At 44.3% G+C, this 17,263-nt stretch overlaps 2 protein-coding genes and 1 long non-coding RNA gene across 13 annotated transcripts in view; 2 read left to right on the top strand and 1 right to left on the bottom strand.

Annotated features, from left to right (window-relative positions):
* Map3k5 (mitogen-activated protein kinase kinase kinase 5) overlaps positions 1-10,018 on the top strand; it is a 182,124-nt gene extending 172,106 nt beyond the window's left edge. For 7 of the 10 annotated variants that reach the window (XM_048354152.1, XM_048354153.1, XM_048354154.1 and 4 more), the window contains 4 exons: positions 3,299-3,411; positions 6,017-6,129; positions 8,270-8,346; positions 9,017-10,018. In XM_048354152.1, the coding sequence (XP_048210109.1) occupies positions 3,299-3,411; positions 6,017-6,129; positions 8,270-8,346; positions 9,017-9,077 (364 nt within the window). In that variant the 3' untranslated portion in view covers positions 9,078-10,018. Of the gene's footprint in view, positions 1-3,298; positions 3,412-6,016; positions 6,130-8,269; positions 8,349-9,016 lie in introns of those variants that run through there. The other 3 variants (XM_048354150.1, XR_007212119.1, XR_007212120.1) reach the window with 3 other exon arrangements.
* LOC125357328 lies at positions 9,605-11,789 on the bottom strand. Its single transcript, XR_007212125.1, has 2 exons — positions 10,747-11,789; positions 9,605-10,684 (listed from the first exon to the last, which is right to left on the bottom strand). It is a non-coding gene; the product is annotated as an uncharacterized LOC125357328 (long non-coding RNA).
* A 1,795-nt stretch (positions 11,790-13,584) lies between these two features.
* Positions 13,585-17,263, top strand: part of Map7 (microtubule associated protein 7) — a 141,042-nt gene continuing 137,363 nt past the window's right edge. The window contains exon 1 of one of the 2 annotated variants that reach the window (XM_048354161.1): positions 13,585-13,740. In XM_048354161.1, the coding sequence (XP_048210118.1) occupies positions 13,674-13,740 (67 nt within the window). In that variant the 5' untranslated portion in view covers positions 13,585-13,673. The remainder of the gene's footprint in view (positions 13,741-17,263) is intronic. The other variant, XM_048354159.1, reaches the window with a different exon arrangement.

Genomic DNA, 17,263 nt, shown 5'->3' with positions numbered 1-17,263 from the left:
GGTTCAAAGACAGCTAGGGTAGAAAAAATCCATGAGACTCTTTTCTCTAGAAATACTACTCAGCAAAGGCCAAAGTGGTGCTGTGGTTCAAGTGGTAGAGCACTAGCTGTAAACACAAAGAAGCACCGGGACAGAACTCAGGCCCTGAGTTCAAGCCACAGGACTGGGGGGGGGGGGGGGGGGGAGGAGAGAGCGAGAGAGAATATGAGGCTGTAACTTTAAGCCTCAGTACTGACACAAATACACACACATACACACAAATCTTAAGCTTAGAATGTTGAGAATGATCACTGATAAAGGTAAATCAGGCCAGATGGATGCCGGTGACTCACACATGTAATCCTAGCTACTCAGGAGGCTGAGATGTGAGGATCACAGTTCAAAGCCAGCCCATGCAGGAAAGTTCATGAGACTTATCTCCAATTTACCACCAGAAAACTGAAAGTGGCACTGTGGCTCAAGTGGTAGAGTGCTAGCCTTGAGCTGAAGAGCTCAGGACAGTGCCCAGGACCTGAGGTCAAGGCCCATAACCAGCCCCCTCCCAAAAAAAGGTAAATCAGGTTTACCCAGATCTTGATTCATCAGTAATTCTAAATGGTTGGAAGTAACTAAATGGGTTTAGAATATACATCTTCCTTTTATTTAAGTATATGCTTGTGTAAAGTTCATTTCACACAAGGAGATGTGGGAACATTATTAAAACTTAGACGTATCCATTTGGTTATCTAATTTCTAAATCCTGAAATTCTAGAATAACCCTGCCCTAGCTGGCTTTGAACCATGATCTTTATTTAGATCTTAGCTTCCTGAGTAGCTAGGATTACAAGTGTGAGACACCTGTGTCGGGCTGGGCCTCATTCTCTTGCTTAGCTTTTTCACTCAAGACTGGCACTCTACCACTTGAGCTACACTTCTACTTCTGGCTTTTTGCTAGTAAATTGGAGATAAAGAGTCTATCAGATGTGGCTGTCTGGGGCTGGCTTTGAACTGTGATCCTCAAATCTCAGAGTCAGGCAAAGCTTAAGACTTTTAATATGATAGCTACAACCTTTCCTAAACAAATTTCCTCTCAGTTCACTTTGCATGTAGGTTTTGTGCGCACCAGTGGTGGGGTGGCTGGCAAGCGAACCCAGTGTCTTACACATACTAGATAAGCACTCTAGCACTTGAATTACATCACCTGAGTTAAAATCTTATGGTAGAACTGGGAATATGGCTTAGTGGTAGAGTGCTTGCCTAACATGCACGAGGCCCTGGGTTCCAATCCTCAGTACCACATAAACAGAAAAAGCTGGAAGTGGTGCTGTGGCTCAAGTGGTAGAGTGCTAGCCTTGAGCAAAAAGAAGCTCTGGGACAGTGCCCAGGCCCTGACTCAAGCCCCAGGACTGAAAAAAAAATTATGGTGGTTTCTTGCCATACTTTTCTGGAACAGGGAGGCAACCAATTGCCTTCATTGTACCATATTTCCCAAGTAACTCAACCCAAGATAAAACTAAAACTAATGGACTATATACTTAGGGTGGTTTGAATAACAAATGAGGAGGCCTGTCAATCCTGTACTTCTAACATTAAGTTCTAGCTTTTCAAGATAAAAACAAACTGCCTAGCCTAGATAAACATATGTTAAATTCTAGAAAATAATTGTGTTCTTTGAGAAAATAATAGCAATATGCTATCACTCTGAATGCAAATTAACAAGGTAGAAAACTACATACACACACACACACACACACACACACACACACACACACACACACACGACTAAACCATTCAAACAGAGCTTTCTGTCCATAGTTAGATCACCATTCTTGTTGGAGGAGTCTCCCTCCCACCCTCTACTTCCTCCTCTTGCTTTCAATTTATGCTGCTTAATCCACTTAATTGTGTAATGTGTTTACTCTGTAGGTGTTGTTACTTACCTGTCTTCTTCAACCTACCTTCTTTGTCTGCCTCTCATTTTTATTTACCTCAGCCACCCACTCTACTATGATTCCTCCTCCTTCCTGAGAGCCTCAGCTTTATGTTCTGTGGGAACGAGGTGGAGCTTGAAGTGCAGGACCACAGCCAGACGAGTCCTGGAAGGACGCTTGTTCCACAGCCCAAGACTACAGCAGAACACAAAGCAGATCCTACTAAAGGCCAGGCACAGTTCACTTCTAGGACCTTTGCCTTGTTTAATGCTCACAGAGACTGTTCTGGACATTTTCCTTCTGCAAGTCCAGAGGCCTTGGTTAAGTTGTCTAAGGCTAACACAGAAAGCGTCTGTCTGAGCCAGGACACAGGCCCAGGCCTATCTCAGTTGCATTGTGCTGCCTTCAATGTCTATCAATCAAAGCAGAAACAGACTTTTGGATAGTCATGGTCCTGAGTTATATCTATCAGTAGCCAGAACATGAAACAAAAGCAGCTTGCTAAGAGCTTTAGGGGATGCAATTATTAATCTTAGTGAGCTTACTAATAATTCTGTATTGTAAATATTAGCATTCTGAATAAAACTTACTCAAGAGATATTTTCTTAAAAACATAGAGCATCTATTTTTATCACTTGGAATGCATTCGGGAATGCATTCTCCAAGAAATAATGTCAGATATGGTAAATAGATTAACAATTGGTTCTCAGTTCTAGATGAACCTTGCGGGGTAAGAACTGTGATATGAACATCATAATTTCTCCTTGTTTCTTTGGCATCAGATGGGAACTCGGAATGGAACGTACAGAAACTCAGCTGTCCTTTGACCCACTTCATTAACCCTACTCCCATTCCAGAAATGGGAGGAACAATGTGTATCACAACCACAATTGCAGCAATAGCCATTAGCAGTTGTTGAAGACCTTGCCACTTGCCGGGTCTTTTAGGGACCCATTCCTCCAACTGTCATAGCTTCAAAAGAGTGGTTAGCTTTTTGCTTTGTATTATTATCCCTATTTACCAATTTTTCTGATGTAAAATATTCATCCACTGATATCCCCTATTTGTAATGTGGAAATTTATGATCACTGAAAAAGCGATCAATAGAAGAGTGTCTCTGATGATTTGGGGAGACCGTGTGAAAGGGAAACTTTTAATCTGTGCCTGGAAGCACAGTCTGACAGAACTTTGCTGCTGGATGGAATTGGAGCCAGTCCAGAGTATCCCTGTTGCCTGGGAGCTCATTAGGCACAGTCTCCTGCCTCATTCCAGAGCTCTGGATTTCTGCAAGCATCCAGGGTGTCTATAGCTTGGGAATTCATGCTAGATCACTGATGTCTTCAGCTTTGTTATCTTGTCAACCAATACAATACAATTTTCTTCTTCAGATTACTGGAAGAATTAGTTCGGAAAGAGAAAGAATTACAAGCACTCCTTCATCAAGCTATTGAAGAAAAAAACCAAGAAATTAGACACTTGAAACTTAAATCTCAGCCCATAGGTAAGGAGCTGGAAATTTCAAAACTTGTTTGAGCAGGGTTGCCACAGAAAGCTGGGAAAGGGCAATCGGCAGTTTTGTTTTTTTTTTTTTTTGCCAGTCCTAGGCCTTGGACTCAGGGCCTGAGCACTGTCCCTGGCTTCTTCCCGCTCAAGGCTAGCACTCTGCCACTTGAGCTACAGCGCCGCTTCTGGCCGTTTTCTGTATATGTGGTGCTGGGGAATCGAACCTAGGGCCTCGTGTATCCGAGGCAGGCACTCTTGCCGCTAGGCTATATCCCCAGCCCGCAATCGGCAGTTTTATGTTATGGCTTTTAACCAGAATCTCTCCTTTATGCCACGATAAGAAGCACGATAAGAAGCAGGGAAAAAAAAGTATGGTTTCAGCTGGGCACAGTGGTTCAAGCCTGTAATCCTAATTAACTGGGAGGCAAAGATCAGAAAGTTCTGGTACAGTGCTTGCCCAGGCTTAAGAGTTCGAGACTGAGCTCAACCAATAGCTGGGAGCAGTGGCCCTCACTGTCATCCCAGAGACAGGGGAACCATAAATAGGAAGATTACAGGCCAGGCCCATGTGAGGAAAATTTATGACTTATTACAAAAACAGACAGTATTTTAGGGGATGGCAGAGTGCTGAAATGGTCCAGTACCTACTTACCCAGCATAAGTCCCGAGTTCAAACCTTCAGACTGCCAAAAGGGGGAAAAAAAGTATGGTTCATAAAATCACCTTTCCTGAGATTATATATTGTGGAGATAAAGAGAGCATTCCACTGATTTCGTGTTTTGTTAAAGATTTTTTATTACCATATAATAGTTGTATAAAGGGTATTTCATTGTGACTTTCCCATAGGTGCGCACAGTGTACCCTGATCAAACTCATCCCTTTAGTTCCTTCCCCCATTTCCTTCCTCATTCTTAAAATTATTTCAGCCGGGAACAGGTGGCTCACACCTGTAATCCTAGCTAATCAGGAGGCTGAGATCTGAGGATTGCGGTTCAAAACCAGCCTGGGCAGAAAGTGTCCATGAGCCTCTTATATCCAACTAACCACTCAAAAACTGGAAGCACTGCTGTGGTTCAATTGGTAGAGTGCTAGCCTTGAGCACAAAGAGTTTCAGGGACAGCACCCAGGCCTTGAGTTCAAGCCTCACAAGTGACCACACACACACACACACACACCAATTTCAACCAGTTTCATTGTTCTATTTTTGTACATGGTCACCTCCTGCTGGGCTAGATTTACATCCCCTGGGCCAGGGGATGCTAAGTTTACTCCCTTATCAGTGATCCCCTGTTCACCCTCTCCCCTGGGCGCCTGACCTGCGGGTGGCCAAGGTGGAGTGAAGGGACACGGGCAAACCTCAGGTGCACGTGGCCGAGCGAGACCCCTTTCCTCCCTCCTGATACCCACCAAGGAAGCCAGGCGCATGTGGAGTCTTGGAGAAGGCTGCAAAGAGCAATCTGTTTATTCAAAGGAGGGGCTAACAGTAATATGGCAATGATGAGGAGAAAAGGGGTGATAGACCAGGAACTGGCGATAGGCCAGCGAGCTTGTCCTAGGACAAGCTCATGGGCTCATGGGCTCAAGCCCCTCATGGGCTACCGTCATTTCCCATAGTCCCGCCCTCTGGGCAAAGCCCGCGAAAGGGGGGCACACGTGCTGGCTGGCAGGAAGTTGGGGGGCTGGTCTCAAAGCTACTCCTCTGGTTCCCGACCCAGAGGGAGATAGGTGTGGCTTACTTCCACACTGCCCCAGGGCTGGGGGAAGGGCAGCATCTCTGGAACGCTCTCATCGCCCTTCCCCCTTCAAGGCCAAGCTGAATCCCAACAACCTCCCGCTGGTATGATTGGTGTTTATTTCTTTTTAAAGAGTTGTCAGTGAGATATACTATTTTTGTGATTTTGCATTTGTATTTGGTGTAGTCCAGCTTTTTTCTTTATATTTTGAAGAGGCTTAAACAGCCTAAGGATATAGTAATAAGATATGATAGGTTCAAACTTTGAAGAAAAACATATAAGAAATTGGAAGTGTAAATTAATCTTTTATGTTTTATTTTAGTAGTTGTAGAAAGGGGGGGTTCAATTCAACATATCAACTTATGAGTACCATGTATCCTTATCAGTGTCACCCCTTTTATCTTTCTCCCCTATCTTTCCCAACTAAAAAGTAATCACTAGAGGATCTTTATCAGCCAATTTAGAAGAAAATACAATTCATGGTTATTTTTTCATATGATGGCTCTTCCAAGTTAATATACATAATGATAAAAGATCATAATGTTACAGTTCTGATAATTATGTAGATCATCTTTGTTGCATGAAATGAAAGCTGCATGATTAACTTTAATGAGCAGAGTTTATTCTAAGAAACTATAGAATTTTATGAAAGCATAAACTTGTAGTAATGTTACATTAATGCTTCTGACTCTTAATTTACTACCAGAATAGTTAGTCTGAGTTTAATTTATAAAATCATCACTGGTACTGCTAATCTCTTCTCTGACAGAGCAAAATCAAACTGAGTAAATCTCTGTGGGCTGTGTGGGACTCTGGTGGCCTCTTTTACATGAAGCTAAGAATACCTATCTCCCCCTAATTTGGTTCTAGATATTCCTGGATTGCCTCTATGTCACCTAAATTCTCCTGGCACAACCACTGAAGATTCTGAACTTACTGCCTGGCTCAGAGAAAATGGAGCTGATGAAGATACTATTAGTCGGGTAAAGAAACTGTGACCCTGTGTTCCTCAGCTTTCCTTTATAATGTTGCATACCTGTTATGAGCCAAACACCCTTCTAGGCACAGGGAACACACTTTGTAGGACAGGTAGATGTTAATTCCGATAATTCCACAGCTTAAAAAATGTGGAGTTGGGTATGATGATACACATCTGAAATCTCAGCTATTCTGGAGGTAGAGGTACAAGGATCATAGTTCAAGACCAGCCTGGGCAAAAATGTAAGGCCTTATCTGAGAAAGCAAGAAAAAGGAAAAGAAACATGTAAAAAAGAAAAAAAAAAAAAGGCAAAGGGCTTGGGAAGATAGCTCCATTCATAGAGCCCTTGCCTAGCAAGCACAAGGCCTCAAATCCCCAATACCATGAAGCAGATATCATTATACACTGGAAAATTCTATGCAGGCAAGGGTTCAGGAGTTGTTGGGAGCGGAACCAGGTTGGGGAAGGTCTTCCAGGAAGAGGGTGGCTAGGTCTAAGAGAATGTATGGGAATAAACGAGGATAGGTGTTTGTATTGGGCTTTTTTGGAAGGAAGAGACATGGAAGGGAAAATCATTTGGACCAGGGGGTGCAGGATATGAAAGGAAAGGAAGCAGCAAAAAAGCATTGCTGTCCACAACCTGTAAGGATTGCAATGTTTTTAAACTAAAAATAAGGCTAGACTCTAACTCACAATCCTCTTGCCTCAGTATCTTACATGCTGGGATTACAGGCATGTCCCACTGTGCCTGGCCTCACAAACAGCCTAGTTTGTGGATAATTTCTAAGGTCGAATGGTATTTGCTTCAGAGTGTCACAAAACCACAGAAAATTATTTGGAATGACATAGGCCATTATAAATCATTTGTCAGGCAAAATAATCTGCCACTTTGAGTGTTTATTGTATTTCAGTCTATGTGCCTTGTAAACAGCTTTGCTTAATTGCATCTTACATCTTTGCTAAATTACATCTTTAGCTACTCTCTCCATCCATGCTGGCTATATAATTTTTCTAAATGATTTTACCTCTTTGTTCTCAGAGCCCTCATTTGTCAAAGGGGTATAAAATGCACCCACCTCAAAGGGTTTTGAGGGGAATCATCTGTACTAATTATGTGAAGAGAAATGGTAAACACTGGAAAGGTATTATTAGGAGAGGTAGAATCCATCTTGCCTGTGAAACTTAAAACATATGAAATATCAAATATCTTTCTTAGAAAGCAAACTACAAGGTAGTAGGCACTAAATAAATCTTACCTTCAGTGTGCACAATAGCACATAATGTCAAGTTTAGAAAATCATAAGGATGTGGATCAATTTAGATGATTCAAGATGAATATGCAACAATGTGTAACAGGAAGTGACTATGAACTATATTGAAACCAAAAGGTAATTTGTGGCTCAAGAGGTAGAACACTAGTCTTGAGCAAAAATGCTCAAGGACAACACCCAGGTCTTAAGTTCAAGCCCCACAACTGGCACCAAAAAAATTTTTTTTATTATTATTATTTTTTTATTTTTTGGCCAGTCCTGGGGCTTGGACTCTGGGCCTGAGCACTGTCCCTGGCTTCTTTTTGTTCAAGGCTAGCACTCTGCCACTTGAGACACAGCGCCACTCTGGCCATTTTCTGTATATGTGGTGCTGGGGAATCAAACCCAGGGCCTCATGTATATGAGGCAGGCACTCTTGCCACTAGGCCATATCCCCAGCCCCCCCAAAATTTTTTTAAAGCTTTTCAAATTCAGGATTCTGATGTTGCAGTGAATTATAGACAAGTCTCTTTTATTAGCTGTGAAAAAGCAATAATTATCCAGAAACATTTTTTGTCCACTTGGGGGAAAATAAAAGCTGTAAGAAATCAAATTATGAGCTGCAGATATAATTACAAGTGAGTCGTAGCTGTTCATTAGAAGCCTGTTCAGCAATTCTAAGTCACATGTAATCTTTATGCATTGAGAAGTCCCATGGGTTCATTTTAATTATTTTGTTAAGTAAAATAATAGGGGTGGGGTTCCTCGAACAATTCCAGAAGAGCATGTATTAGTGCTTTTCCTTTTAGATTCAATTTTATTTATTACCAGTGTCTGTGTTTTGGATGGAGTTTATTACTGAAAACACTTGACTTGACTTTACTTTCTCTACAGTTTTTGGCTGAGGATTATACACTAGCAGATGTTCTCTACTACATTACACGTGATGACTTAAAATGCCTGAGACTAAGGTACCACTTTTGTCTTAAGTTGCCCTGAAGGAAAGAGTCCTGAGCTGAAGGCAGAATTCGAGGCTTTTGTTGTTGGGCCTCTAATGAGCTCTGCCTGTCCTGACAGTGCTCTTTGCTTTTTAGCTGTGTAGAGTTAGTTGGGCCTGGTTATTTGGGGATGCTCTACCAACTAGTATATCTATATTACTAGGTAAGAATCAACTAGAAGAGTTTGCTTACTTAACTAATGCATAGACTAATGCCACATAGATATTATTCTAAAGCTGTTGTAAATGCATGCTCTAATTTAGTTCACGATATCTCATGCCTCTAGAAATATTGTATGAGGTATTGAGTCACCCTGCAAAAACTTGGTATAATCAGATGTGAGAGTATTTTTTCACACTCTTCTCCACCAGGCTAGGTATCTCCATAATTCACACCCACCTCTCTAAAGACATATTTCAGAAGTGAGACAGTCTAAAATGTAATTTGGGGACCTAGCAACTTGTAGGAATGACAAAGGGATGAGGAAAAAATATATACAAAACCAATACATAATGACTGATAGGCCTTTGGGATCTTCTTGTTTTAACCAAAGCAGCTGAAAGCTAAGTCTCTTTTCTATTTCAAGGGCAGTGTCTCTGGGGAGAATGAGTTTTCTTCACCTGGTTCTTATGTCCTTATACAGGGGAGGAATGCTGTGCACCTTGTGGAAGGCCATCATGGACTTTCGAGACAAACACACATGACTCTCACTCAACCGAATCTTCATTGGAGACTCAAAATGAATACAGGACTGATCTTGGGGTAGGAAGAATGGAAGGGAGAGGAGAAAGAAGCCGCACTTTAAGTTCAGTATTTGTTTTCTCATGGTAACAACAACAACCAGACAAACATACTGAAATTTTCTGCTTCTACTTCTACAATTCTTAAAGACTTTTTTTTGGCGGGGGGGGGGGGGGGGGGGCTTGAACGGTGCTGTCTCTGAGCTCTTTTGCTCAAAGCTACCGCTCTGCCACTTTGAGCCACTGCTCCACTTCCAGTTTTCTGGTGGTTTATTGGAAATAAAGAGCATCACAGACTTTTTTACCCAGGATGGCTTTGAACCATAATTCTCACATCTCAGCCTCCTGAGTAGCCAGGATTACAAGTGTGAGCCACCAGCACCCAGCTTCTTAAGGACTCTTCCTATTTCAGACAATAGTCCTAATGAGAATTCTAATGTGGAGGATTCTTTTTCATTTAAATCCTTTTATGGAGATTTTTTTAAGCCAGCAGCTATTTTATTTCAGCCAAAAGTTTATCTCCCACAAAAACGATGGAACATTTCATACGATTGTGTACGACCACTGGAGTGAAACCAAAATGTGACCATACCTTCTTAGGATTATGTCTGTTTGTAAGGACTTGAGTAGAAGTGTATAATTCAGTCATTGTATAAAGTTGATGGTTTGTTTTTTTTTAAGCAGGCAGAACCTGAGAGCAATGTACTATCTGTACTCGCTGTACTAATTGTGATAGTGACTAGATTTTGTAACCTAAGTTTCTGGCCTTCAGTGCATTTGTTTGAGTCATTTGTGTACTACTGAACTGCACCAGTTGCATCTGCCTGGATCATAAAAAATGTTAGCTTGTTCTAAAGCTATCCATTGTATCATATTTACTCTATAATAAAGAAAACAAAAAATAATAATAAAAAGACTGTCAATATCCTGTTTTCAGAAATTTCAAAGAATTATTTTGTCCTGATGATCTAGATAAATGATGGTTAAAATTTCTAGTCATTTCTTCAGAAGGGTAACTGATGTCCATATTGTTTTTCTGGGGATATCAGAGGGTAAGAAAGAAAAAAAGGGCATGGGAAGAAAATGAGGATAAAGGATTGCCAGTGTGTTTTTCTCAAGGCTCTGAGTTATCTTGAAGACTATTCTGTATCTTAAGAAGTTCACAGAGAACATCTTGATAGAAAGAACTGTATTTTCTGACTCCTTAATGTAGTTTTCATATTTGGGGGGCATTCTTTGATTTTTGAGCTGAGTGTTATATTTTTATGAGTCTGTCCATGTTAATAGGTTGAAGTCAGAAGTGCTCTATACCTACATGATTCATACTTGTTCCCACGCCAGCCTCATTAGGCTTTTGTCAACATTTTGTGTCTTGAAGACACCGCAGAAGGTATTTCCATGTGGATTAAGGTTGATGAAAGGTTTGAACTGGGAAGGCCTTTAGCTTTGACTGAGGTCAAGCATTCTTAACCTGGCTTCCTGTTAAAATGACCTGGATGCTTGTCAAAGAAGATCCATCTGGGCTGAGGATGATGCTTAAGTAGTCGAGCAAATGCCTAGTGCTTGTGAGGCTTGTGAATGCTGGTTTCAATTTCTGGCACCACCAAAAAGTAAAAGACACTAATGCTACCACCTCAGGAAAAAACAAGTGTTTTTATTGATCTAGGATAGGACCTAACACAATCCCAGCCCACCTCCTAATCCAATCCAATTTCCTATACGGCCCCCCTTCTGTAGGGGTAATAAAGAGATGGTTATAGTCAATGGCTGTTAAAGAGTATGGACATTACAAGCATAAGCTTTGATTTTCCTTTGGCCTGTCCAAATCCACAAACCTAAGAAGAAACTGCAACATATTCCTTAAGAGGTTTAAGGATATTCTCCCATTCTGAAGTCTACTATGACTATAACTGATATTGTTAATAGGAAAAAATACAGAAATGCAAGCAATCAATAACGGATTAAAGTTCAAAATTTTGGCAAGAAAAAGCATATATTACATACATAATGAATAGTACACACTTACTGGATAGGAGTATATGAGCAAGACACAGTTCTTGTCCCTCAAGTTCATGTCAATAATGACAAAGTGGTGTGGTAAGCGCATGCTGTGGTTTCAACCAGCTGCCAGAGGGGTTCAAGGAAAGTTTTCCTGGAGAAGGGAAGGTCTGGAGCAGAGTCTGGAAGAGGGTTTAGAATAGGAGTGAGCATGAAGAGTGGGAAGCCAAAGGGTGGCATGGATGAAATGAAAAGACTTGAGGACTCTGATGGATGAAGACAAGGGAGAGGAAAGGATAATTTTTGAGCCCATGCAGGTAAAATAAGAATTCAAAAGTAGGGAATTTGCAGAGGAGAGTTATTTTGTAATCTACTGAATTCAAGACAGGGTATCAGAATGAATTGCACAGAAACTATAGTGAATAGGCTGGAGAAAGTGAAGATGAAAGGGATTGGATTTGGGACTCACCTACATGGAATTAGTAGTAAATGAACGCTGTGAAAGACAACTAATGGTAGGAAAATTGTGGCCTAAAATGTTGGGAGCATGAAGTACTCAGGAAGGAATGAAGGAGGAGAAATCTAAGTTATGAAGGGAGAAAGAAAGGACTGGCCACAGAAGAATGACAAAAACCAGGCCAGTGGGGGGGAGGGACCAATGGAAAATAAAGGAATGCTACAAGAGTCCAAACTTTTATGACGTTTGGTGAATAAGACATGACGATGGATTTGAGATGGTACGAATTCAAGGGAAGAATCTGAATCCAGTCCTGAATGTGTTTTTCAGAGGAGAGCTCTGGGTGCAGAGGCCTTTAGGAGGTTTGAAAGAGGGCCAGGAAGGAGAAGCTCAGCTTCTCCCCTTCAGAGGAGAGACATGACAACTTTTTGAGATGGATGTAGGAGCTTGAGGCAGATGGCTTCTGTGTTCCAAGTACAAGCTGAAGTACAACGTGATGGTGTTTGACATTTAACAGATGTCATCCATTTCTGCATAGTCATTAACAGCCCACCCTACTGCAGACAGTGCATTAGGTTGAGAACGAAGAATCTGTCCAGGGCCTAAGTGTGGGATCTTGGTGTGTTCCTTATTGCATTTATTTTCATTTCATAATGGGAATATGGATCGGCATCTACCAAAACAAGTGAAACAAAACAAACATAAACATCAATTAAGTCCTGACATTTATTTTCTTGGTCAACACACGCACACCCCTCACTAGTCATGCCATGGTAATTAATAAGAAAGTTGAAAAAAAATCACTTTCCTTTTTTTTGGGTGGGTGGGGTGGCTCTGCCAAATAGTTCAACCTCAAATTCAATTCAGAGAATTTTATATTCAAAGAGCCTAACTGGGCACCATGCTCAATCAAGCCTGTAATCCTAGTTCTCAGGAAACTGAGGTCTGAGGATCTCAGTTCAAAGCCAGTCTGGGCAGATAAACTTTAAAGACACTTATCTGCAACCAACCAACAAAAAGCCAGAAATGGGGCTGTGGCTCAAATGGTAGAACACTGGCCTTGAGCAAAAGAAAGCTCAGGCCCGGGGTCCAAGCCTCAGCACTGGTGCACACCTGCCATACACACGTGCCTGAATATATACTTAACCATAGATATATGTATATGTATATACATATATATGGTTGGGTGTGTGTGCTGGGTTTTATAAGTACCTCTGCCTAGCAGGTGTTTTCTTTTTCTTGGTTGCAAATCTAGTAGGGCTGATTGGTTTATGAGTCAGGACTACCCCACAGGTAAATGGTGGAGAGGAATCGCACAGGGTGCTGACACTCGGTGCAATCAGGCTGCAGGAGGTCGAGTTCCTCATGTTTCCATTTCACGTGGCGTTACTTTTGCTTTTCTCTCCGGGCTTATCGTTTGTAGGCCGGTTAGGACAGAGTCTTCGTTGCTCCTCCGCCAATGTGTCTAAAAAAGAAATTTAAACAAAAGGTTGTTTTTCTCTCCTTTCTCTCTTCTTCTGCTGGTCTCAGAGCAGGCCAGCGATCACAAGGTAGTTTACTGAAGGGAAACCGGGAACCCGGACGGCCCCGCCAGCCCTGCTGCGCACCGGACCGGCAGGCCGGCGGCGAGCGCGGGCGGAGGCCCGGAATCGGGCCGCGGACTTCGGATCCCCACGGGGCCGGGGCCCTTGAGGGCTCAGCGTGTCTCGGGGCTCAGCACCTGGGCTGCTTCTCGGTCTTCCCCGCCGGTCAGGCAGCGTCGCCAGGCCTCGCGGACGCCCTCGGAAGACCTTCCGCCGCGGGTGGGCGGCGGAGGCGGCAGGCGGGCGGGGCAGGGGGCTCGGCGGGCGATTTCCGCAGCCCACGCTCGGCCGCGTCGGCTCGAGCGGCTGCGACGCCGCACCTGCCCGCCAGAGGGCGCTGCGGGCCCGCGCTGCCGCCGCCGCCGCCACCGCCGCGGGCCGGCGCTCGCTGCCCCCGCCCTCCGCCCGCCCCTGACGGCGCTTACCTGTGTGGCCGCGGGCCCGGGAGGCGGGGGCCCGGCGGGAGCGCAGCCGGGGAAGAGGGCGGAGCGGCTTCTCCGGCGGGCGCGTCATCGGAGCACCATGGCGGAGCTGGGAGCTGGCGGCGACGGCCGCTGGGGCGGCGATGGCGCTGCGCCGAGCGAAACAGGTGACTGCGCGGCCGGACCGCGTCGGGGGGGTCCCGGGGCGCGGGAGAGGAGGACGGGGAAGGCCCACGGTGGGGGCGGCGGCGGCGCCGGCGACCCCCGCCCGCGGCCCGCCGGGAACGGCCGGCCCACCGCGCGCGCGGTTCCCGCCCTCGGGCGCCGCGCTGCGGCCCGGGCTCCTGGCGCCGGGTCACCCGACTTCCCGCAACAGGTGGAAGCGCGCCCGGGGTGCGCAGGGAGGACGGGGTCGCGCCGCCCGCTGGGCTCCGACTTTACTGCGTGGCGACCTCGAATCTTCCCCCCCCCCCCCCGGAGCGGATCACGCCGCGGGGAAGCCCTCGGTCCTAAGCGGTCGACGGGCCCACGACGCCGCTTCTGGGCGCCCCTGGTGCCGCGGCCCTCGGCGGCCCCGCGCCCGGGTGAGCGCCGGCCCGGGCCTCCGGGGAGAAGCAGCCTCGGGGGCGCGAGCTCCTCGCCCGGCACTTGGACGCCGGGGTTCCGATCTCCCCCACCCCCCTCGCCCGTGGGTCAGCGCCCGAAGCCTCCATGGGAGCCTCGGCTTCCCTGGCCGGGTTTGGCTCCCCAGGCCCCGGGGTTGAGGCGCTCCCTCCCCCACACCGGTCCCGGGCGCTCGCCGGGACCGGGGTTCGCACGTTCCCCACCCGCACCCAGCTCTTCACCGTACCCAGCCGGTAGCTTTCCCCCCTTCCCGACGACTATCCCGCAGATCCCCCCTCCCTCTTGTGTTTATTTATTATTTATCTTTTCTATTCCTGGCCGGTTGGCAGTTTCTGTCTCTTCCCACTCCCGGGACGGAGGCGGTGAAAGCAGTTTCTTATTTTAAAGAAAATATAAGTGGCCTACTCCCGGGGTGCAAGCTGTGCCTGCGTCTATAGGCTCACAACTGGAAACGGTTGTTTGCTGGAGGAGACACCCCCCCGCCCCCTCCCTCAGAGGTACTGATTTCCTTGATGTGTTTATTTGTAATGGGTAAGGGCCAGAGAGCTTAACATTGCATTTTTGCCAGTTTTGCGTTTGCAATTGCGTGAAAGAAGTCGGGCACCTAAAGTTTTAGTGATTCACACCTTCAGCCCAAATACCCAAGGTAACTTACGACTGACAAAGTATTTTCAAATCATGCTATGCTTCCTGTAAGGTGGCTGGTTGATTTTTTTTCTTGTTGCGCCTTGATCTGCTGGATCATGATTTCGGTTTGGGTGGAGAATACGTGATGCCTGAGTAATTGCCTTGGGGAACTTGATGGGCTAGGTGCTAGACCAGGCTCCCCTAGAGAGGGCTTGCAGGCAGGCCTCGTGCTCAGTTGTACAGAAGGGGTCAGATCATTGCATCTGGAACAAAATCGTTGTCGTCACTTAGTCAGCATCAGCTCGTGCTTCATAAAAAAAGTTTTAGACTCTGCATTGGAACAGCTGGTTTAAAGGTAAGCCAGCTTCTGTAGTACTGTAGTACATATTGTATGTGCCCCGAATACATTCGTAGAGACCGTCTATTCGGTTCGGTAGACTGAAGACTATACTGTAGTATGAGCCTGTTAAGGAATGAACGGGCTGCTTCTAGCAATTCATATACCCATCAACCATGCCCACGAATATATATACACATATGTATATATATATATATATTTTTTTTTTTTTGGCCAGTTCTGGGACTTGAACTCGGGACCTAGGTGCTATTCCTGGGCTTCTTTTGCCCAAGGCTAGTGCCCTACCACTTGAGCCACAGCCCCACTTCTGGTTTTCTGCTGATTATTGGACGTAAAGAGTCTCAGGATTTTACTGCTTGGGCTGCTGGCTTTGAACCACAGTCCTCAGATCTCCGCCTCCTGAGTGGCTAGGATTACCGGCATCTGGCTAGCTGGCCATCTCTTAGAGAACAGTTCTTTTGCACTTCTGACTAGAAACTTCAAGTACCAAAGGATACATTTATGTATGTGGCCTGAGACATACATAGTCTTTTGAGTGCTAGCATTTGATAATTTAAGAGCATAATTCTGGTTCTACATTTTCCCCTTGTATTTTTTACTCCTGGGTTACTATTAATGTTTTTAGTGCTCAGAAGTACCAATGTCAGTGACTGCCCAAGAAAGAAATTGTAAAAGTTTTTTTTTTTTTTTTTTTTTTTTTAGTCTAGGCAGTGGTATGTTGAAAGGATAAGTGGGATTTGCTTGAATTTTAATGACTTCAGTTTGCCTGTCTATTTAAAACATGACCTATTTCGGAATGCATAAGTTCAGGTTTGTTCTGGTGTAATTCCAGTTGTGTACATGCAAATCACTATGTTTTTAAATAATTACTAGTTTGATTTGTTTTGAGGGGGATTGGCTCAGAGACCTCTATTGTTTATTACTGTTAAGAAGTGAATTGCCGGGCTGGGGATATGGCCTAGTGGCAAAAGTGCCTGCCTCGGATACACGAGGCCCTAGGTTCGATTCCCCAGCACCACATATACAGAAAACCGCCAGAAGCGGTGCTGTGGCTCAAGCGGCAGAGTGCTAGCCTTGAGCGAGAAGAAGCCAGGGACAGTGCTCAGGCCCTGAGTCCAAGGCCCAGGACTGGCAAAAAAAAAAAAAAAAAGAAGTGAATTGCCATCTTAAATGGCATTTTATTTTGTTTTATTTCTTTACGATTTCATTGTTATGAAGTGTTGTTGCCCCCACCCCACTTGTGTCAGTACTGGGGCTTGAACTCAGGTCTTTGCACTCTTACTTGACATTTTTGTTCAAACTACTTAAGCTATAACTCCAATTCTGGCATTTTGCTGGTTAATTAGAGTAAGAGTCTCCCAGACTTTTCCCAAAGCTCAGGCTGGCTTTGAACCATCTTCCTTAGATCTCAGCCTCCTGAGTAGCTAGGATTACAGGGGTGAGTGGCCAGTGCCTGGCTGGTGTTGTCTATTAAATGACTTTAAGTTTTTGTGTCCGTGTTGAAAGAGTAATTTTAGTATACTTTGGAATCTCTGGTTAGTATAAAAATAATACCTATAAAGTGTCCAGAAATTACATTCCTACGTGTTTGCATGTCAAAGATAGATTGAAATTTGGTGGCATACTGCTTCTATGTAACATTTGAAAAGCATGTTTTCTGTAAATTTATCTTTATCTTCTTACAGATTGTGATTATGTTTCCTGTGATGAGTACTTTTTTTGAGGATGAACAGTTCTTTCAATATACTCTAATAATAATTTTTGTCAATAGCCAAAGGGTAAGCAAGTACTTAAAAAAAAAACACAACAAAACAACAATAACAAAAAAAAAAAAACCAGTGCCTTGGAAGCAAGTTTTTGACTTGACCACTAGAGGATGTCAAGTTCTTTTGCAGGGTTTGTTGAATAGTCAAATGGATGGATGATCACAAAATCATCTTGGGCCAAACTTTTATAAAGTCACTTAATTTTGCATTTAAATTCAAGAGCTGTGGAAAGTGACTGTACAGCACTAATTTCTCAAATGAAGCCTCTTAAAACTATCACAAGAAAATGCAAAGCTACTTTTGATTAATTCATGA

This window comes from Perognathus longimembris, chromosome 9, assembly GCF_023159225.1.
Source record: "Perognathus longimembris pacificus isolate PPM17 chromosome 9, ASM2315922v1, whole genome shotgun sequence".
In the NCBI taxonomy this organism is placed as follows: Eukaryota; Metazoa; Chordata; class Mammalia; order Rodentia; family Heteromyidae; genus Perognathus; species Perognathus longimembris.
Note: the sequence above shows the minus strand (reverse complement) of the source record. Positions and strands in the feature narration are given on the sequence as shown.